Genomic DNA, 20,696 nt, shown 5'->3' on the forward strand with positions numbered 1-20,696 from the left:
ATCCTATGTGCTGTCTCCTTTTGCTACACCTTTTGGGGTTAGGTACGATTAAGCCATAGGACACAGACAGGGAGAGCTCCAAGTTTCCTGCTGCTGTGGTCACAAGATTCCCTGCTCTTCTGCATGATCATGGCCTTTTACAACGTGTCCTGAAACAGATTCTGAGAGCTTTCTGCGACTAGTCCTATGCAGCTAGGGTCTTTTTTGCAGATCTGAATTGGTCCCTGTATGAGAAAGAAGGCAGTTGAACTAGAAAAGGCATGGAGGGGGGCAACAGGGATGTTCAGAGTTGAGGAACAGCATTTGTACAAGAAAGACTAATTATACAAGGAGTTTCCACCTTGGAAAGTGGAGAATGACAATGTCACATGAATGGCATGGAGAAGACAAGATATAAACAACTATTTATGATTTTTCAATGTGAAAACAAGGGACGCTTCATAAAATGACTAGGCTGTAGGGTTAAATTTTAAAAAGGGTTTTTCACATAGTACAGAACTGAACTGTGTAAATACGCTCTTGGAAAGGGTTACATTCATAGTCTTTTGGTGATCTCTAAATGTGGAAGTCAAAGTACAACTAGAAGTCAGTAGTTCAGAGGTTTTCAGAAGCTGCCAATGAAAAGACAATGTTTAAGTCCTGTTTGTTCTTTCTTTCGTCTGAGTAGGGCCTCTCTCTGTTTTGCTGTCCCAGGCAGCTGCCCCTTAATGGTGCCTGACTACTTTCTGTTGTTTCTTTCTCTCGCAACCTACAGATCTGGCAAGCACCAAAGAGGAGCAGCAGCCCCTCTGCTGCATTGTAGCAAAAGGCGTCTACCCAACTTTCCGCATCGCAGATGCCTGTTCAGCAGGGAGTGCCAGTGGTATCAGCAAGTTGCACCTCTGGAAGCTTTTTTCCTTAGACACGCTGAATGAATACTTGGAGCGAGACCCAGCTCCCAGCGAGCTCACCTACAGAGTTCCCACAAGGCACAGGTGAGATAAGGACATGGCTCAGTTCCTTTGAACAAGCCGGACAGAGATGCTGTGGCTGTTGGCTTGTGTCGTAGTGCACCGCTGTGTGGCACTCTGTTATTCCATCCTAGCTGCTGCAGGCAGTTGCTCACCTCTGCTTCTCTGCTTACCCTCCCTAGAAAGGAGCCACAGAAACATGGAATAATTTAATGGTAATAGACCTCTAAAAGTCACTGGTCTAACCCCTTGCTCAAAGCAGGGACGACTAGATCAGGTTGCTCAGAACCTTGTTCAGTTCAGTGCTGAATATCTCTGAGGACAAGGAAACCATAGTTTGTCTGGGCACCTGATTCTGGTGTTTGATCACTTCCATGGGAAAAAACTTTTTCCCTAGTGTCTAATTGGAATATCTTGTGTTGCAGCTTGTGCAGTTACCATCCTTGAGCCCTTGCTTCGTAAGACTGAGCAAACCCAGGTCTCTTAGTCGGTCTTTGTAAGGAGTGTGGTCCAGCGCTCAACCATCTTGGTAGACCTTCACTGGACCTGCTACAGTATGTCAGTGACTTCCTTGTACTAGGGAGCTGAAAAGAGACCTTAGCGAAGCAGGACTATCTTATGCTACTCACCATCATTAGGCATATATAAAGATTTTTTTTTGAGAGAAAATCAAAAGGCCTGCCTAATTTCCAGTATCTTTTCTCCCAAAAGGGCCAAGAACATAAGGTCAGAGAAGAATTATAATGAAGAGAGCTGGTGTGGAATGACCCTTTCCCCTGTCATGCCCTGCCAGCTCTTCCTCATGTCTCAATTTAATCTCCTCTTTCTCTCCTGTGACCAGCACATGCTTGATCCCTCCAGTGTACACTCCTCTCCTGCTGGATTTCAACTTTGGGGCTGCCCCAATAGGCTCAGAGCCTACCCTTGTGATGCTCCTGCTGGAAAACAATGGTGTGGTGCCTGTGGAGTGGTAAGCAGTGCTTGCTGGAGCTCAGCCTTCTTTCTGGGGTCTGTCTGGGCGTGTGGAAGTGCTCACAGGAGCTGTGAGACATTTGCAAATCAATAGGGTGGATTTTTTAGGTACAGCTTATGTTGTGGAGTTGTAACTGAGATCTGTTGGTGGGTCTGGGAGGGGAAGCAATCAAGGAATGGCAGAGAGTTCTGCAGATCAGACCTGATGAAACATGATGTGTCTGCCAGCTGGGCTAGGCTTGGCTGGACTGAATGTGCTAACCATGGCTTTGAGGAAGTCATGTGTCCCTGTTGCTGACCAGTTGACTGGTTCCCTAGGGCCTTCTTGTTTCCTTCTGATCAGAAGATGGACATGGAGTGCTGGGCAGAGGATGCTGAGTTTAGCTCCCATGAGCTGCACCAGATGAGAATTCAGGATAACCAGCTCTTCAGTGTTTCCCCAAAGTCAGGGAAACTTCTTCCAGGACAGGAGGAATCTGTCCAGCTTTCACACAGGTGATGGCAACTACTTGTGCTTCAGAGCCTCATGCTGCGTGCCAGGACACCACATGCTATCAGTCCCCTGTGTTTCCATGCTGGATCCTTTCCTTTAACATGCCCCTTGCCCAGCAGAGATTGGGCAAGTAAAAAGTCACTGAGCATGTCCAGTTTCTGGACCCAGCAAAGCTTGTCTTCCTCAGGGGAATATTATTAATGTTCTTTAACACTATAGTGCAAAAGGCATTTAATGTTTCATGCTGAGGACACTGGGCTGCCTTGACTTCGCAGTTGACGAGATGAACAAGATGCTGCACTTCCTGCCGTTTTGATTGTACAGTGATATTCTTCTTTTTTGTCATCAGCTAGAGCTGCTTCTGTGCCTGTGGGAGGGTATGAAGAGCACTGAACACCTCCCCTTTCACAGCAGACCTGATCTGAGACGTACTGGCATTTCAAATGGCATTGGCCTAGAAACTTGGGTCCCTAAATTGGTATATGACTAAAATCAACATTGCATCACTTGTTCCCACCCAAACACAACTGTCCCCCTCCTTCTTTCAGTGGCCCTTACGCAACAGTGACTCTTTAGCTGGGAAGTGAATTGTCTCTAATGTACTGTGTGACCCTGATTCTATCACCCTGGGCACAAGGTTGGTTTCTAATGTTTTCCTCTCTCTCCTCTTTCACTGCTAGACATGATTTCATCGGCACTGATCACCTCCCTGTCCTGCTGAAGGTTTCCTATGGCCATGAGATTCTGGTAAGATAGCAGGTGTCTTTTGCTTCTCTTTGCAGCAGCAGGTAGGAACTGAATTAAAAGGTGTTTTCCCCAGAAGCCGGATGGTGTGCAGGGGCTGTGGCCTTCCCCTGGAGTGTGCACTGGCCAGGCAGTAACACAGGGCCAAGGAGAGACATAAAACCATCATCCTGACAAAGTCATGGTTCCAAGACAGTGTGATGTGGCAGTGCACTGGTAAAATGGCCCTCGGACATAGCATCTGCTTGTTTCCCCAGGAAAAGAATTCTTTATTTGATTATTTATTTATTTATTATTAACCTTTGTATTTTACTGGTGGTGGTAGTGCTGAATTCCTTCCTCCTCCTCCAAGCCAAGTTCAAAACAGCCCTCCTGAGTTTTGTAGTCCCTGCATGCTTTCCACAGTCAAGCGTAACTCATGGCCAGGATTTCTGTGCTTGCTTCCCCTCATTCTGTCTGTGTCACCATGAGTTCTTCCGTGCAGTAATCCATGACTTCAGACCTGCAGTCCATCCTACTTCTCTCATATGCAGCTTTCTTGAATCTCTCCATCTCATCAGTGCTCTGTGCTCTTCGCTCTTCAAAACCCTCCAGAATGCTTTTCTCTGAAAGTGCCACCTGGCTGCAGTCTGGAGAGACACATGCTAGCACAGGGTGGCAGAGTGTCCTCCAGCTCTGGAGGTATGGAGGCAGCTGCTTCCTCGGGCCCAGAAGATACTCCCTGCATTCCTGGTTGGCTGTTCCCACTGCAGCCCTGATGCCTTTGTCCACCCGCTTATTTCTCCTGCCAATGATGGAGGAGCTTCCTGCTCATTCTTCCTGCTTCACAGCTTGCTAAAGCATCCCAGAGCTGATCTGTGGTGTGTTTTCCCTGAGCATTTCCTCAGGCTTGGAAATAATTTCTCTCTCTCCCCCTCTCTCAAACTGTCAGTTAGAGTCAAAGTCACCTTGTGCTCTGCCGGGCACAGCTCATGCCCGGCTGAGCCTTCCTGTCTGTCTCTGAAGTTTCCTATGAGACCATTGTGTTCACACATCTCTTTTATTTTTCTTTTCTTTCAGGACTGTTGTCAGCTGAAAATCCAACCCTTTGACCAAGCTGTTCAAACAGTGGCTTAACTGTGCCTTCCCTCAAAGCCCTTGGACAGGCTCCCTGTGCTCTGCCTGCCTGGCACAATCCTGAGAGTAGCTGTGAGCATTTCACCAGCTGGCCAGTGAGGCAATAGATTTCGGAGCACCAGAAGCCTATAGGGCACATGTCCTCCCTTGCCACATAGCCAGTGGCTTTGGTGGCTATCAGAGGCCACTACCCTACCTCATACTGTTATTGCAGAAGGGGCTGAAAAACCATGGGAGGCCCTGGAGATGATAAAAGATTCCTGGGTGCATTGGAGCTCTGGCAATAGGAGCTGCAGAGGCCAATCCAGCAGTCGCAACTTGCAGGAATGTACTGTGCCAGTGCTGAACTTCTAATATCAGAAAGTAGGAGTGGAAGAGGCTTCTCCTTCTGCAGAGAGGGCAGCTGAGGAGCTGAACACGGTGTGCCTTCTTTCCTTTCAGTCATGGCATGAAGAGCACAGAGCTGCCAAACCCTGTGGCAGACTGCCCTAAGCATGATCGTATGCCAGGGTTGAGCAGATCCTCACCTGAGAATCTGATGGAATGTGCAGAATACATAGCTAACCTTAAGGGAACCAAATGCTGTCATGTCACCCCAAAAGTTAAGCTTTGGAAATTTGAGAAAACAACAATAAGGAGAGGTAGAGACCATCAGGATGAGGTATTGCTTGGTCATTCTGCCAAATTCCAAATTTACTGGCTTTTAGGTGGTGATGTCAGTCAGCTGCAAGCTAATGCCTGATTTTTTTTGGGGGGTGTGTCAAATTGACCTCTGTGATGGTTCTACCCATATGGATGGATTTTGAATTCCCACTCCCCTGTTTTCCCAACAGAGCCTGTCTGATTCATCTTCAGGAGCAGCTCCTTCTCCATTACTCCTTCCCCACTCAGTGGCCAATGTTCACTTCTGCAGTAACTGGATTTATAGGTGCTCTGAAGGATCCAAACTGATTTCCCATTGGCAGTTTCTTCTGGCTGCAGGATGAAACTTCTGTGGGACTTGTGTTACCCAATTCCTTGTGCAGTAAGGAAATGGCCTCCCACTGATCACCACAGCCTGCCTGTAAGAGTGCAGCTGTGACCACCTTCTCAGAGCTCTGGGATCGTTTGGCCAAGCAGAATCTGCAGCCCTCAGCAGTTCTAGTAGGAAAAGCCCAGCCAGCTGCAGGTGTTGCAGGATGAGATAGGCTGGTTCCCAGAACTCACTGGAGAGAAGGGCTGGATCCCAGGGAGAATCCCCAAGCACACAGGATCATAAACTGGAAGTGGTTGCACTTCATAGCTGTTAATTAGGTATTGTGAGATGATGTCACTTGCAGCATGTGTTCTCCAGGCAGCTCTCTTCCCTGGGGAATTTGGCATCCCTGTCCTCTCATGCTCTAAGTCATTGCTGTGAGACTAAGTCCATGTACTCTGGAAGGAGAACTGATTGCCACAGGTCTTCAGTTTTCTCCATTTCTCTACCTTTAACTGATAGTCTTCTAAATGTCACATCCTGTGTCTATGAAAACTGATTACAGTTTTTCCTTAGCAGTTGTCTCGTGGAATCCAAGTCAGCATTTTGACTCAAGTAATATAAATGGGTGTTTCACTCCCAAAGCTCAGGAAGGTTCCTGTCCCTTTTTCTCTTGCAGTTTGAAAGTGCCAGTTTTTGTCCTCCAATTTGCACTTCATCTGACTTATTGAGGCCCTCAAGAGGCTGAATGCTCATGTAATGCTTTAAAAAGATAGATCCCGTGTGGGACCTTGTTAGCGTTGTATTTCTAGTCCTCTCTCCCTCCTCACTTTATGGACCTGAACTGGTACGGGTTGTTTTGGAAGGATTGGCATTCTCTGCTCTTTGTTAAGCAGTGGATACAGTATCTCCTGCAGATGTTTGTCCAAGGCATCCACCTGCCTTCACAAACATCCTCTCCATCTTCTGCATATGCACTTGAAGAACAGCCATGCTTTAGGCTTAGTTAATTGTGAATTGCAGCAACTTAGCTCCCTTTGGCCCATGCAGAGGCATTACTAGCTCGGTGACCACTTTGCAGCCTCTGCCTCAAAGGAGACAGCTCAGGGGTGCTTTGGGGTGATCTTGCAGGAAACTGTGCATCATGACTCATCTCCAGCCTAATTGCAGATTTCTCAAAATGCAGAATCCTCTGTCTCTTCCTTTCCATGAAATGGCTCTATAAATCTCTCCGCTTTGCTTGAAGTGTCTGGCAGCTGCTTTGCTAACAGGATACTGTTGATTATTACTTGATCACTTAAAATTCAGCTGGGATCTTTTTGCAGCTTTTGGACTGTTAGACATATTCTTGGAGCAGGATGTCCTCACTCTGGAGGACAGAGTGGTCCTTCCCAATAGAAGGCTATTACTTACCTAAAATCCTGTCTTTCCAAAGGATTTGGCTGTCACAGCTACACTGTCCTATGTACAGTCCAGACACATTCATTCATGTAGAATTTCTACCATATACTTGCAAAGAGAAGCACTGGGGCTGTTGTGACATAGCAGAGAGAAAAGTACCTTCTCTCTGGAACAAGATGCAAACCTTTCAGAGAAGAGCCAACAGTTAAGTAGGCTCCCCATCTCCTGGTTTTTTTCTTAGGACTCACTGTCCTGGTATTATCAACTTAAATCTGTAACTGTGTTGCCCTCAGCTTGCAAAGTCCTTCAGTTTGCAAAGTCTTTGTGCAGTTTTTAGGGATGGAACCAAGGCCCTGCGAGAAAGTGACTGTATTTCATTCTACTGTAGCTGAACTTCAGTGGTGTGACGGTGGAACAGGACCAGCAGTACATTCATTTTGCATCCACTAAGCACCGCTTTGCACCCATTGCCATTGGGACCTCCCACCCACCCATACAGGTGAGTACCCCGGGGCCAAACCCAGCAGGAAGTGGAGGGAAGGAGCTAGTGTTACTGTGTCTCAAGGACAGGCATTGTCTGAGGCATTTCCCAAGAAATGGCTCCACAGGAAAGCATCACAGCAGAACTTTGAGGCTAGTACTAGGCAAAGCCTGGAAATGGCTTCTGGGATGGCAGCTGGGAAAGTACCTTTTGCTGCCTCCAGTTTGAAAGATTTGGCTTTCACTCTAGCCAGAATGCTTATGAAGTGTTCTTTGGGCTGTTCCCTTACTCTCTTGCGTTGACTTTGAGTGAAAACTTGTCTAGCTGCTCCAGGCATTCTGGAAATAAATCCTAATTAGTTTTTCAGTAAATTAATTAAACTTCCTTAAACGCTTATTCAGCAAAAAGGCATCTTTGATTCTGCTCTGCCTAATTTATTTGGGAAATGAATAAGTCTGAATTGAATTAAGAACACTTTAATATGAGTGCTTTTGCATTTCAAGTAATCCGCTTTACAGTGATCCCTTCAACTAATTTGTATTAATTTTCTCTTAGACTGAATTTGCAGGGCACCACTTTGAGAGGCGCTGTAGTTATCAATGTACAAGTGTGGTGATAAACCTTCAGCAGTCTCCTATCAGAGCCTCAGTGATAAATCTTGAAACTATGAGGTTTCCTCATTCTTAGGAGACAAGCAGACTAATTAATTATTAATGCTTATCAGAGTCCTCTGGGGAAGTGTTAACTAGTTTAACTTGTGTATGGTATAATAAGCACTGCTCTCTGACTCACTTCAGATTTATGAACTCTACAATGGTGGCTCCACGCCTGTGATGTTTGAGGTTCAGCTGGACAACGTGAGAATCCAGGAGAAGAATTTTCAGCATCCTGTGTTTGTCTGCCTAACTCCTAGAGGAGAAATCCACCCTGGCACAACAGGCCACACTGAGTGGATCTTCTCACCACTGGAAGCTAGAACATACTTGGTAAGACCCTCCTCATGACTGCAAGAAACAGTTTCTTTCTGTTGTTATGTGCCTAAAATTCTTTAAATCTCTTAATGATGGTTGGTCCTTGTCATGCTACAGCTGAATTGAGCTCCATTCCTCCAAGAAGCCAAGAGTAGCGAGAGCAAAGGAATGGCTGGTCTGGTCAGGAAATGGAGCAGATAAATTATTTCATAAGTTTCTTATTCCCAAAGAACAGAATTCTTCCACAACCAGAGTCATCCCAGTATACATTTTTCAAAGATCAAACAGTGACTGGGGATATCAACAGTATCTGATCAGATTTGTCATTCATTGTTGGCCTCCAATAACTCCCACCAATGAGACTGAAGTCAGTGTCTTTCATCATTGCAGTGTGTGCTGCTGCAGATCTCTGGAAACAGCCTTCCCAAAGACCTCTGTAGAGCTGGAGCTCTACTCATTACCCCACTCTGTGGTGGATGCATGTTAAAAAAAAAAATAAATTTTAAACTCCAGCTTTTCCTCCATGAGGGAGTCCGTGCCCATCTCATACAGTAACTGGCTGATTGACTACTTAACCAGCTTTCCTGGTTAGCAGGGAAGGTCAAGGCCTGAAAGAGCAAAAGAGACTGGATTTCTCTTCATCCATGCATGTGGATTAGTTCATTAGCAAGCATACTGGCTTATTGCACATCTCTTCCAAGTATGACTCTGGACTTATAACTCTTATCTTGTCCAAGGCAGGTTGATGTTCCCATCCACATCCTGGGGGGTGAATCAGCTCTGATCACCTTTCAGGGAGTAGGCTATGATCCGAATACCACACAAGAGACTGCCACATCCAGAGAAGTCTTGTGTCCTTCAATCTTTCCAGGTTCTACCAAGCTAACTGTGCCTGGGCAGGTAAGTCCAAGTAGGCTGATATGAGGAATATGATCAGTCTAGAAATGTGTGAGAGACTGAAATGTGCAAGTGGCCTTATCTAGCAGTAGCCTGTGTTGCAGAAGAGTTCTTTTGCCATGAGATAGAGCAAGATATTTCCCTTCCAGGAGGTCATCTAGAGCTTAACTTATAAAAGCAGTTGTTCTGAAAGATGCCTTCCAGCTTGCTGGTTCCACTGCTATTAGAACCAAAAAGGCTTTAGGGTTTGTTCACATTCTGAATTTTCTATTACAAGTTGCCCCCATCATAGCTACCTTTCTCATTTGCAGCTACACCGCCTTTTTCTTTGGTAACTCATTCACAAAAAGAGCAGTATCCTTCTGACCCTGTCACGGCTCGGCTGCCACCATTTCACAGCCAAATGCAGATGATTCATAACCTGAACACAGACTGCAGGATGGTCACTAGATCAGGGACATCCCAAGACACGTACTTGTTTGACCTGTCGCTGGCTCAGCAGGAACTTGTTTGGCCTGGCTAGAGCTGGCCTGCCAGCCTGGACAATCTGTTGTTAAACCCACCCACAGATCCCAGTGTAGTGAATCAGCATTAAACAACATCAGCAAAGGCATACTCCAGGCAGGTAAAAGATTCATCCTGTGTGACATTAGCATGCATAGCTTGGAGCCCAGCCACAGCTACATATGCTCTTTAGCTTCCAGCAGGGCAATTGAATTCCTGGACACAGCAAAGATGATTAAAAACCTGTCTCAGGCTGCCAACGAAGATGCCATTCCACAAGGCTCTGTTGTCTGTAACCAAAAGTCATTAGCATCTCTGATGATCAGTGTAATTAATTAGAATTTGCACTGTGCCTGGAGAATGGACAGACTAGTAGCAAACTAGTCGCAAGGTGCAGTAGGGAGCAGTTTCCCTAACTTGCATTCAGATTGATGAGGATTTTGCACAAGAAACTGCTCACATGTTTGCCAGCTGAAGTAGGAAAAGGCCTGAATTGCAAGTGCTGCAGGGAGAATCTGAGTGCTATTGGTCCTCCGTGCTCCTGAGATCCTCTCCTGCTCAGCACCAGCATTATGTTCTATTCACTGCTCGCTCAATCCCACTGGAACAGGGTTGTCCTCTTGCTGTAAAGAGTCATTGTAAACAGAGCAAAAATGAGAGAAATGTAACACTCCTTCAAGTTCTTATGATAAAGGTAACTGCAAATATTATCTATGAATTGCTGAATCAATTAAAGAGAGCTGTGTGACTGTCCTTCCCCAGCGACGACATCCTGTCTTCCTTCCCTGCTGTTCCTCCTGGTTTCACCTTTCTTCCTGCAGGCAGCCACCTTGTCACACCACATGATTTGCTTTGGAAATATCCCCGACTCCACCAAAGCCAGTAGACTTGTCTTTCTCAACAATATCTCTGAAAGCAAGGCTGTTGTGTTTGCCTGGCGAATAAACACTTGTAAAGACAAAAGGGTGAGTCCTTCTCTTTCCTCTACAGCCTTCTTGCCCATCTCTGTTGTGCCACGAAAAGACCTTACAACTCCTTTTTAACCAGACACTCAGAAATGATCCTAGGGAATTGGCTTTTGTACTAGCTAGAGAGTGGAAAAGGCAAGGATTAGGATGGGGTGGGGAGACAGAAATACAGAAGGGGAATGTGAAGACTTCAGTGAGGATACATTATCACATCCTGGAACTACAGGATGCAATAATGAACATCAGTCTACCATTGTCTACCAGCAAAGTCCACAGTTGTTCTTTGAATGTATCAGCTTCTTCTCTCTCATGCCACATACCTTTGAGAAGAGGAGGGGGGAGAATTCCTACAGTCCTGTGTTTACTGCAAAAAGAAGGTACATAGGAAGGTCCTAGGACAGCGAAACAGCTCCTCTATGGCTTGGCTTTTTGTTTTTTTGGGGGTTTTCCCCCCCAGGTGTTGCAGATTGCTCCAGAGTCAGGGGTTGTGCAGCCTGGAGAGAGCATCCCCTGCTTCATCACGCTGCAACCTTCATGGAGTGCTTCCTTCTGCAGCACAGATCTGGTGTGTGAGGTGAGACCCAAGAAGTACCTGTGTATTGCTATCACCTGGGCATGTCACTGCAGTTCCCAAATGACTAGCCCCAGAAGTCAGCTGCCTGCTGCTTCCCGTTGAAGAAATCCTTCTTTGTTCCATGATGCTGGCCAGCACTTCTCATTCTTAAAGATACTAAGCTTCATCTCTCCTGATGTTTTAAGTGTCTCTCTCTCTGTGGCTCACTGGATGAGGTGCAATTGTGCAACACATGGCTTTGAGTTGATCTCAGCTATTACAAATCACAGTTTGAATGGGAGTGGCTTTCAGTGGATGTCAGAGACTTAAATATATGTAAAAAGCAAGTCTTGCTTCTGCAATGTTAGTGGGGGCATAGACTTGCAGTAGTGCCCCTCTGGCCATTTTCCAGGTGTCCTTTGGCAAGAGACTGTGTCTTCTCTTGCCAAGTAGTCTCATAATAGCACTGTCCTCTCCCCTGCCTGCCACTGGGATACACAGAAAGGGAGTGGGCTTCTGGCTGGGACCTTCTGGGAGGGAGGAATTAGTGACAGGTGTGGACTCTAGCCAGAAACTGTGTTATGTGCAGCTCCTTTGTAGCTCTGCTCTCTCCAGTCATGGTTTGCTTCATAGGTATACATCCAGGAGTCCCTGGTTCAGTATGAGAGGGACCTGCAGGAGTGGGAAAAGGAGAAACAGCGGCAGGCTGTGGAATTCACCATCACAGAGAAGGACCTTGGAACTAAGAAGAAGCCAAAGTCACATGCAGGGGTAAGTGCTTCCAGAACTTCACACCAACTTAGTTCAGAAACAGCAACCAGTGTCAACAAGAAACATTCTTTAAGAAAATCTAGGCAAGTTGGCAAAAGGATATGAGGCTCTGATCTACTCAAGATCTCATGGTTGGTCTGTGGATAGTGGAAAATGAGATCTTGGTTTCCAGCCAAGAATCACCTTACAAACTCTGAAATTGCTAATGATCATTTGAAATTTAGAAGTGCGTGAGAAGTCTTAGGAAAAGCAAAGCCAGTGGCTCTGGAAGCTGACGGTTGGATTTTTAACCATGAGTAAACACTGGAGAGAAATCTGTAACTACCAGTGAGAATGTAGCCCAAGTGAAGAATGGGAGGATATCATTGACTCTCAGATGGGACAAAATAAAACAAAATCCTAGAATCTTGGAGTCTTGTTCTGCTCCATACCTCTCCTATATAGCAGTTTCTCTTCCTTCTCTTTTTTTTTCTTTCTTTCTTTCTCTCTTTTTCTTTTCAGAGGTCATCAGATTCTGAAAATCTTCCTGAATCCTCAGCTGTGATCAGGAAATACAAGGTAAGTCAGGCCTCTCACCCGTAGTAGAATCAAACTGACTGCTTTAGAGAAGAGGCAGATGCTGGATATCACAGCGTGGGAGCCTGCACAGAGAGCACAGCCAGATTTGTAGCTTCAAGGCTTTGGGAGGCAGACTGTTTGGAGGAGCCAGAAGAATCAGACTGTCTGGCTGTGTCCTGTGGGCAGTAACTTTCCAGCTGAGGTGAAAGGGAAGTGAAATTGGAACCAAATGTGCAGCCATGACTGGAGAAAGAGGGAAAGGTTTTGAATAAGCAGAAAAGATGGGCACAGGCAGGGCAGTCTGTCCCTGGACTGATTTCATGCTGGGGCCATGAAGGAATGTGTGCCACAACAGAAAGCAGTAGGACCTTGGTGTGACATGGTACAGACTTTGTCCTCACTGCTAAAAGAGCTGTGTTCTGTGCCTCTGGAGAAGCTGCAGGTAGGAACTACCTTGATTTAAATATGCAGAAAATTTTAAAGCTCAGTTTGCCTGGTTCATCTCTGTTTCCCCTCAAGCTTGCACAACTCTGTGCGCTGCTGGAAAAGACAGCTTTTCCAGCAGTAGTGGCAAGATATGAGACAAGGTCCCAGCAAATGCTCTGCAGAACAGCCTGGGCCCAAAGGCAGAGCCACTCTGCATCTACAGCCATCAGCAGGATGTGCTGTGGGAATGACAGGGCTTGTGGAGGACCAGCTAACGTAAGATGTGGAAGGGTTAAGGGAAGCTGCGACTCAGCTAGGAGACAGCTTTTTACCTTAGGACTGCCACCATAGTAAGGCTGTAGCAGTGCTCGTGAGACCCCACAGAGTACCCTGTGCTGCCCTGGGTGAAGGTATCAGCTCAGGACAGCTGTAGCTTGGACTGTCTGCCCTGTGCTGTTAGGTGTTATCAGTAATGAAGGTCAAGGGATGAACATAAGGAGGCTGGGGAAAAGTAAAAACAGTTTCGTTTAGTCCTCTAGGGTTTTAGCTCCTAGTGATAATTCGGAGACTGCAATCACCTGCTGTGTCTGTCTCAGGAACGGTGAAGGCCTCTGGCATCATTCCCAGAGGCTGGACAACTCTGTTTCAGAGGTCATTGAGGTCCTGTGATGTCTGAGGGCTTCTCCAGAGCTGGGTGGTCTCCTTCTGGGCCAGGCTTCTGAACTATTCCTGCCCTAAAAAGTGTCCCCCAAACTGGTTGCTGGTACTGTAGCCCCAAACGTGCCCATGTAGTGTGGTTGGACTCAGTTTCTGGTTTTCTTCCAGGCTTGGAAGACAATTTCCACATGCATTCCTGCACATAACTTCTTCCACAGCACTCCTGGTGTGCTCGAAAGAGCAGAGATGATCTCCTGGAGTTCTACAGGGATGGACTGGAGTACATCAGCCCTGAATGTCTTGGGGAGACCCTGAAGCCCTGCTGACACTTGGGGCTGGCACACTAGGCAGTGAGGAGGGAGCAGACCTGATTTCCAGCATGGTTGCTTGTGCCTGATAGCAGTACTGCAGTGCCAAGATCATTCTGATGTGGTCCTCACTCCAGGACCTGGAGGCTCTGGCTGCTGGGCTTTCCAGTTCTCATGCCTGTGCTCACACCTACACCAGACTACCTGCAGCCAAAGGAGCAACTAAGTACCTGCCATTTCTTTTCTCTCCAACAGACATTACCCCCTATTAAAAACCACCCTACGCCAAATCTGCCAGCTGGACATTGTCAGAGGAGGCTGCTGTTGGAAAAAGAAGCCAGCCGGGTGTGGGTCAAACCAGAACCTCCCAAGCCCATCCTCTTACACCTTGGTGTGACAGCTAGGTCCTACTCTACTGAGGACTTCTTCAGCAACTTTACCTCAGAGTCCCCTAAATACTTCTTGTCCCGGTAAGAGATCCGTCTTTTTGGATTGGCATCTTCATCTGAGCCAGGGCTGCCTGTGCTGCGATACACACTGAACTTGGAGCTCTGCTCTGCTCCTCTCCAGTGCCTCAGTAGTAGGCCAGAAGTGCCTTGCTTTCCCCAGCATTAGCTGATGTGACCTGTTTCTCTCAAAAGGGAGATACTGCCAGAACTCAATGCTCCTCTCTTATGACAGTGTCCCTGCTGCTGTCAGAAATGCAGCACTTCCCACTCTCTTTCCTCTGGTCCCCTGCCTTGCTCCCTGCTTGCTTGCAGTGCTGCTGCTCGGCCAGGACGATGCAGGTCTTTGGTAGTTTGGTTGAGTAGTGCTGCCACTGATGGAACAACTCCTTCTTTCCCAGCCCCTTCAGCAACCAGCCCTTGGAGAGCAAGGTGGATGGGAGTAGGGACAGAGACAAGATGGACATGGAGGCCACATGGCTGTCCCTGGCTGCTGCTTCCAAACAGGAGTGGCAGACAGTGAGTGACATGCTTACAGGTGTGATCAGGTGCGTGCCCCTTCACCCTTACCCAGTTTGGAGCCCCTGTCCTCTAGGGGAGTGTGTGTGCAGCATGGCCAGCCTTCTGCTAATTCCAAGAAGTTTGTGCACTCCTGCTGCACCAGAATGGGGGATCCAGCCTTCCGGAGGCTGCCCTGGGGACTAGAAGCTCAGGAGTCCTGGTGTGACAGCCAAAGGCAGGGTCTTGCTCCTCAGCTAGGGGCTGGTCCCATCTCTGCATACTAAAGAGTGTCACTGCCCAGGAACCAGGACACTGCCTGCCATGATCTCGGGAACAGGCTGCATTGGGATTCACCTATTTTGTCTGCCAGCTGCAGAAATGTAAAGAACTAGTGCTGGGGAGGCAAAGGTATTTTCCTTAGTTTAAGCCATCTTGCTGCCTCTCTTAGGCCCAGAAATCAAGAAGGGACAGACTAAACATTGATATCAGTTGGGGTTTTCCTCTGATTTGTACTGTCTGGTAATGATCCTCTGCAATCATACAGATATCTGATTTGCTGGGACTCATCCCTTATTTTCCTCCTCCCAGAGGCCTCTTGGAAGACACCCAGTTCCATGATGCAGTGAGAAGAACCCTCAATGAACCCATTCCATATTTCTCCCAGTTCCGGTGTGCAGAATCAGCAGAGCTCCAGGACAGGAGACAATGCTCCACGGTCCCCTCCAGCATCTCTGCTTCACAAGATCTTTGCCCTGAGAAGGATGGAGAGAGGAAAGAAATGAGGCAGGAAACCTCTCCCAACAAAGATTTGCTGGAGTCCTGGGAGATTTTTCACCAGCTGAGAGAGCAGAAGGAGATGCTGAGCCGGTGAGGAAGAGCTCACACAAAAGGCAAGAGCTGTACAGGCAGGAGAGCCATGGTAGCACACTGCCTGGCCAGAAACCCATCTGTCCTTCAGCCCTGTGGCATTTCTGCTGGGGTGTTCTGTGTGCTCTGAGTGGAAATCAATGCTAGCCCACCTAGCCACCCTCTCCCGAGCGTGATTTGTGAAGAGTGCAGGTTTGCTGTGTCTTGAGGTTGAGCCATGGGCAGTGCCAGGATGTGGCTAGTGAGTGAAGTCTGCTTTGTGCTTGGACAGTCCTGGCTGTATTAGACATTGGAGTGTGATGTGTGTTTACCTTACCTTTTAGTTTCACTGAAGTTATTTCATCACCTTGCATTTGCTGTGGCTGCTCCCTTGCACACTTCTGCAGGCCACAAGCATGTACACAAATACTAGCTACAGCACAGCTTGGAAAGAGAAACCAGTAAAACCAGAGTCACTCAGCTCTGTCAGAGATCAGGGCCTGACACAAGCTGGTGGCAGTTCTGGGAGAAGGGTCAGCACCCCATTGCTCAAGTCTTTTGGTTCATTGGCCTCAGTGTGTAGGAAAAAGTGTGTGCTCCATTGCTGTGCCTGATGTGTCCTGGGGGAGTCACAGCAAGCAGCCTGCCTTATCTGCTTGCTGATAGCTGTTCTCTGCCTGTACTTTTGCCCCTCCAGGCAGGCGGCCTTTGAGACCCTTGTGGAGTTGGTGCTGGAAAACACACTGCAGAATATCCTGATCGAAGCCAGCTGTGGGGAGGTGGTGCTGACAGCCCGGCCCAGGGTCATTGCTCTACCCCCCAGCCCTTCCCGAAGGTAGCAGAGCCTATCTGTGTTGTGGCCAGGGACAGGACCTGTCCTTAGTATGTCCGGCTGAAGTACAGCCCGTTTTCTAGACCACGTGGATTAGCTGGATCCCTGCCTATCAATGCCAAGGCTGCTTGTGCAAAAGGGGGAATCCAGTCACAAAGCCTCTGCCCCTTCTTGGTTTGTCCCGAGTCACAGAGCAGAGGTGGTAACAACACCCAAGACCATCACACAGCTCTGGGGCAGGGCCCTATGAGTGAACAGCTGGAAGAAGAGGCTGATCCGAGGCACTGGAGAGCCCAGCACAGAGAGGGTCTCCTCGGGGAAAAGGGTCAAGGAGCAGGCAGCACAGCCTCTGACAGCAGCAGGGGGCAAAGCTTTCACAGTCCAAAATGATGTGGGATCTAGTTAGGTTGAGGCAGTAGCCATTGGTGGGGGCACAGATTTGGGGCTGAGGGCAAAGCATGAGGATTTGCCTCAGCCTGGGGAGATGTGCAGGGAGGTGGGACTGAGGGAGGATGGGGAAGAGTTGTTTGAACCAGAGCCGCAGGAGTCTTGTCTAGATAGGTGATGGCTGTTTCCTGCGATTCCTCAGGGAGGGATGGTTGCCTGTGGGGAGCTGGAAGCAGGCAGCACTCTCCCCACGCCAAAAGCAATCTCTTCTTCTTCAGAATCATCAATCCAGCACCCCCACCCTCAAGAGCGTAACTGCTGTGCACTGTGCTGCTTGACCTCTTCAAACACATCAACTGTCTCCACTCTTCATCCCATCCCTGTGATGTCCAGAGCAACTCTGATCCTCCACACCATGACCAGCATGCTGGCTGCCTCTGAGGAGGTATGTCCTGATCATGTCCTCAGCTCCAGTTTGAATCCTCTGCCAACTCCACAGCAGAGTTCATGAGATCTCTCCTCTTTGTGGCTGGCCACATCATCCAAGAAGAGCCTCCCTATGCTACAGAGAGCACATGGCCAACCTCTGTGGCTGTTCCCCCTGCCCCCAGTCTGTACTGGCTGGGAGAGGAGTGGAATCCGCTTTGAAATGTAGCTGAGGAAGGACTGACAGTTGGGCACTGAGGTGGTGAGCCCCTGCCGACATCGGTAGGACACAGGTACTGAATCCACCTCCTCTCCTTGCTCCAGTGGCTGCCGCAGGTCCCACATACAGTGACCCAGACCTAGCGAGCAGCTGGAGCACTGTCTAGCACACTTGGCAGCCCAATAAAAGCAGCTTGGCCTCTGGGCACACAGGCACTGGTGTGTGACGTATGTGATCTATGCATCTGGATTTGGGAGCATCCTGGACAAGCTCTTCCTATTTCAAACTGCAAGGCTGTCACCTGGGCAAGGGGATGCTTTGAGCCTTGGCCTGGCATAGGGGTCCGGCAGGCTGCAGGAGGGTGTCACTGTGAAGGAGCGGGGTTTGTCACAGCCGGGAGGTGGCAGTGTTAGTTGTAAGAAATCCTGGGTGCCAGCGCAGAGCCGGGGCTGGGGCTGGGGCTGGGCACCGGCTGCCTGCTCCCTGGCAGGGGCTGCAGGCTGGCCGTGCCAGGCAGCGGGGCTGGGGGGCTGGGTTTGCAGCATCTCCCTTCTGCTGCCATCCTACAGGGTCTGAGACGTGGCGCTCACCCAGCCACCCTGCTCTGGTGGGGATGCAGCTGCTGTCCCCCTCCAAACCCTCCTGCCCTCTGTTCCCAGTGCCAGTGCACAGCCAAGACCACAGCTGCACCTTTGCCCCTTGCAGCACAAGAGAAGACCATGCACAAGGAGCTGCGGAGGGTGTTGGACCTGCTTGGCAGGAGGCAGGTGCCTGCTGTGCCTGGGGCTGCTGCAGCTCACCCAGCACCACTCCAGCTCTCCACTCTGTGCAGGAGCCCTGCGTGCATAACCCTTGCTAAGCCCCAGGGCTGAGCTGTTCCTGTTGTCAGAGATACAGCAAAGGCACTGCCAGCTCCTGAGCTCAGCCTGGGTGCCTGGGGCCTTCACGTGGGTCCTGGATCCTTCTCATGATAAGCGCAGACCCGCTCCTCTATCCCCAGCACTCCGAGTGCCAGGTCTCCTATGTCACGGCAGCTTTTCTGTCTTCCTCTGGGCTTTGGCTGGTGCTTAACAGGCAATGGGTACCACCTCCATCTTCCCCAGCTCAAGGCAGCTGCGAGGCCAGGCTGTTCGGTCCAGTTGGGATGACTGCCTGGCCCAGGCTCCTCACTAGGATTTGCTCACTACAGATGTTCTGTAGTCCTGTGACAGGCTTCCCAAATGGGTAACAGGCAGGGGCAGGAGCCTTGCCACTGTCCCAAAGCAGGCTGAATCCAGCTGCCTGGCGGAGCCCAAGGGCAGCCAGGAGCAGTGGAGACAGGTCAGCGAGTTTGTACATCCTCAGATCTGCTGTATGATCTGATGCTTTCCAGACTGCATCAGCGTTAACTCCTCTGCCTTGTGGGACAGATGGATCGACATGAGAAATGCTGTGTGTTAGGCTGGTGTAACACCCAAGAATGAATGGATGGAGCATGAATGCAGATACGTGTAGGGAATGATTTTTTTGTCATTAAAGCTCCTATGCTCCCCACTCTCCTGTGCTGAACACAGCCTGGACCTGAAGAAAATGGAACTCACACTGTACTTGCCTGTTGGAATGCTCTCAAGAGGTAAATCCACTTCTCTGATTAGCATCTCTCTAGTAGGACTACGAGAGACCTGAGATAGTGTCTTCAGCAACAGGTGAGTTAGGGAACAAGAGGTTTGAGAGCTACCTAAACCTTTGGGAAAGAAGTCTTTCTTCCCTCAGCTCCTTGCAGGGGGTGTGAGATGGTGGTGTGTCACCTCTGTTCTAGGTCTTCTCTGTTGCCTGTCAACCAGAACCACCCAAGAGTGCACTAAGCAAAGCCATTAGCAGCTGTCACACTCTTGTCTTCTTTTATCCTCATCCTAAGTTAAAAATACACCAGGGACAGCCCCTTTCCCAGGCTGGGGAAATTCCAGCTTCCTCTTTTCAAGCTGGGAACTAGACCTTGGCCCTGGTTTTGGAAAACGCTAGTGTGACTGAGCCACAACCCTGTCCCTTTGGCAAAGGGAGTGGGAGACAGCAGCACCCCCAGGCACCACTCAGGGCAAGCTCTGCAGAGTGGGGAGCCTACAGCAATGTCCTCACCCGGGGGCTTCAGTGCTTCCCTGCTGCTCCTGCCCACGCTCGGGTCTTGGGTGCAGCGGTGAGGTGGAGGGTGGGCACAGATGTGCGGCGCTGGTGGAGAGGCTCAGCAAGAGGCTTTGTTGCTACCCTCTGCCAAGGGTGAAGGCAACGAACCATGGGGCTGTAGCAGAGCCTGACCCACAGCCCCGCTCGCAGAAGAGGGAGGAGGAGCCCTGCCTGCTAACCGCGGCTGGGTCACAGGCAGGAGGAGGTCTCATCCTGCTGTACAGACTTCCAGGGCTGGATTTATCCCCAGCCACGTTTCTAAAGCACATCTCCCAAATGGAGATATTGTTGATACAGGTCCTGCTCCTTCCCACTGGTGTTGGCAGGGTGATGTTTCGATGGGGCTGGGGTTGGTGGCCAGGTCAGGCTGCCAGCAGGTAGACGGCCAGCGTGAGGATGGCTGGTGTGAGCCTGGCAAGCTCAGGGGGCTTCCCCTCCTCCTAGTGCTGGTTATCCGGAGTGCTCCGTCATCAGGCAGTTAGTGCAACACGGAACAGGCCTTTTCTTCTTGGGCTGATAGTCCTGGCTCCTAGGGAGGGGTGTAATGGCCTTGGGGCAGGCAGGCAACAGAAGCCATCCTGAATCCCATTAAAACATTTAACACCTGCTGAATCGCGCCATTGTCTGGGAGATAAAGGAAAGGGAACAAAGCTGCTCTTGGTCTTCCCTAACAGGCAGCCTGCACGGCTCTGCAGTCCCATTGCAGCTGGGGAGCCTGGATCCCCAGCAAAGACCCACTTGGTGTGGCTCTGTGTTCATGATGGGAAGATGGCAGCGTTAGGGGACAGTCCCTTGGGACCCCTGCTGCAGGTGTGCACAGCCCCTGGTTGGAATCAGTCCCTTCTCCCTCTCCTCCCCCCCGTACTAAGTATTCGATGGGAACCTGGAAAGGTCCTGCCCTGACCAGCTTGCAGTGTCTGCACAGGCAGGGCAAAGTCTGGAGAGCAAAAACATGACGGTGATCCTCCCAAAACCCTTGGCAGAGCTGGGCAAAGACCCTTCACCCTTGGCCTCCCATGTCTGAAATAGCAGGCTGTGCTGGCTCAGCTGTGCTACCGTGGTATTTGGGAATGGGGACTTTTTAGTCCATGCTCGGGGTCAGGCCAGGGCACGATGGTGGCTGTGAGAGGTGCTCTGATGTGAGCTAGTCAGT

The 20,696-nt window shown here is 49.4% G+C and overlaps 1 protein-coding gene across 4 annotated transcripts in view; it reads left to right on the forward strand.

The window, feature by feature from the left end:
- CFAP65 (cilia and flagella associated protein 65) overlaps nt 1–20,290 on the forward strand; it is a 36,324-nt gene extending 16,034 nt beyond the window's left edge. For 2 of the 4 annotated variants that reach the window (XM_080397840.1, XM_080397842.1), the window contains 16 exons: nt 755–974; nt 1,792–1,920; nt 2,241–2,417; nt 3,096–3,162; nt 7,020–7,130; nt 7,910–8,098; nt 8,825–8,983; nt 10,306–10,449; nt 10,910–11,026; nt 11,639–11,776; nt 12,278–12,334; nt 13,981–14,195; nt 14,573–14,719; nt 15,261–15,539; nt 16,216–16,353; nt 17,016–20,290. In XM_080397840.1, the coding sequence (XP_080253966.1) occupies nt 755–974; nt 1,792–1,920; nt 2,241–2,417; nt 3,096–3,162; nt 7,020–7,130; nt 7,910–8,098; nt 8,825–8,983; nt 10,306–10,449; nt 10,910–11,026; nt 11,639–11,776; nt 12,278–12,334; nt 13,981–14,195; nt 14,573–14,719; nt 15,261–15,539; nt 16,216–16,353; nt 17,016–17,052 (2,324 nt within the window). In that variant the 3' untranslated portion in view covers nt 17,053–20,290. Of the gene's footprint in view, nt 1–754; nt 975–1,791; nt 1,921–2,240; nt 2,418–3,095; nt 3,163–7,019; nt 7,131–7,909; nt 8,099–8,824; nt 8,984–10,305; nt 10,450–10,909; nt 11,242–11,638; nt 11,777–12,277; nt 12,335–13,980; nt 14,196–14,572; nt 14,720–15,260; nt 15,540–16,215; nt 16,354–17,015 lie in introns of those variants that run through there. The other 2 variants (XM_080397841.1, XR_013929824.1) reach the window with 2 other exon arrangements.
- The last annotated feature ends 406 nt before the right edge of the window (nt 20,291–20,696 follow it).

Source organism: Falco punctatus (genome assembly GCF_963210335.1).
Source record: "Falco punctatus genome assembly, chromosome: 8".
Classification (NCBI taxonomy): Eukaryota; Metazoa; Chordata; class Aves; order Falconiformes; family Falconidae; genus Falco; species Falco punctatus.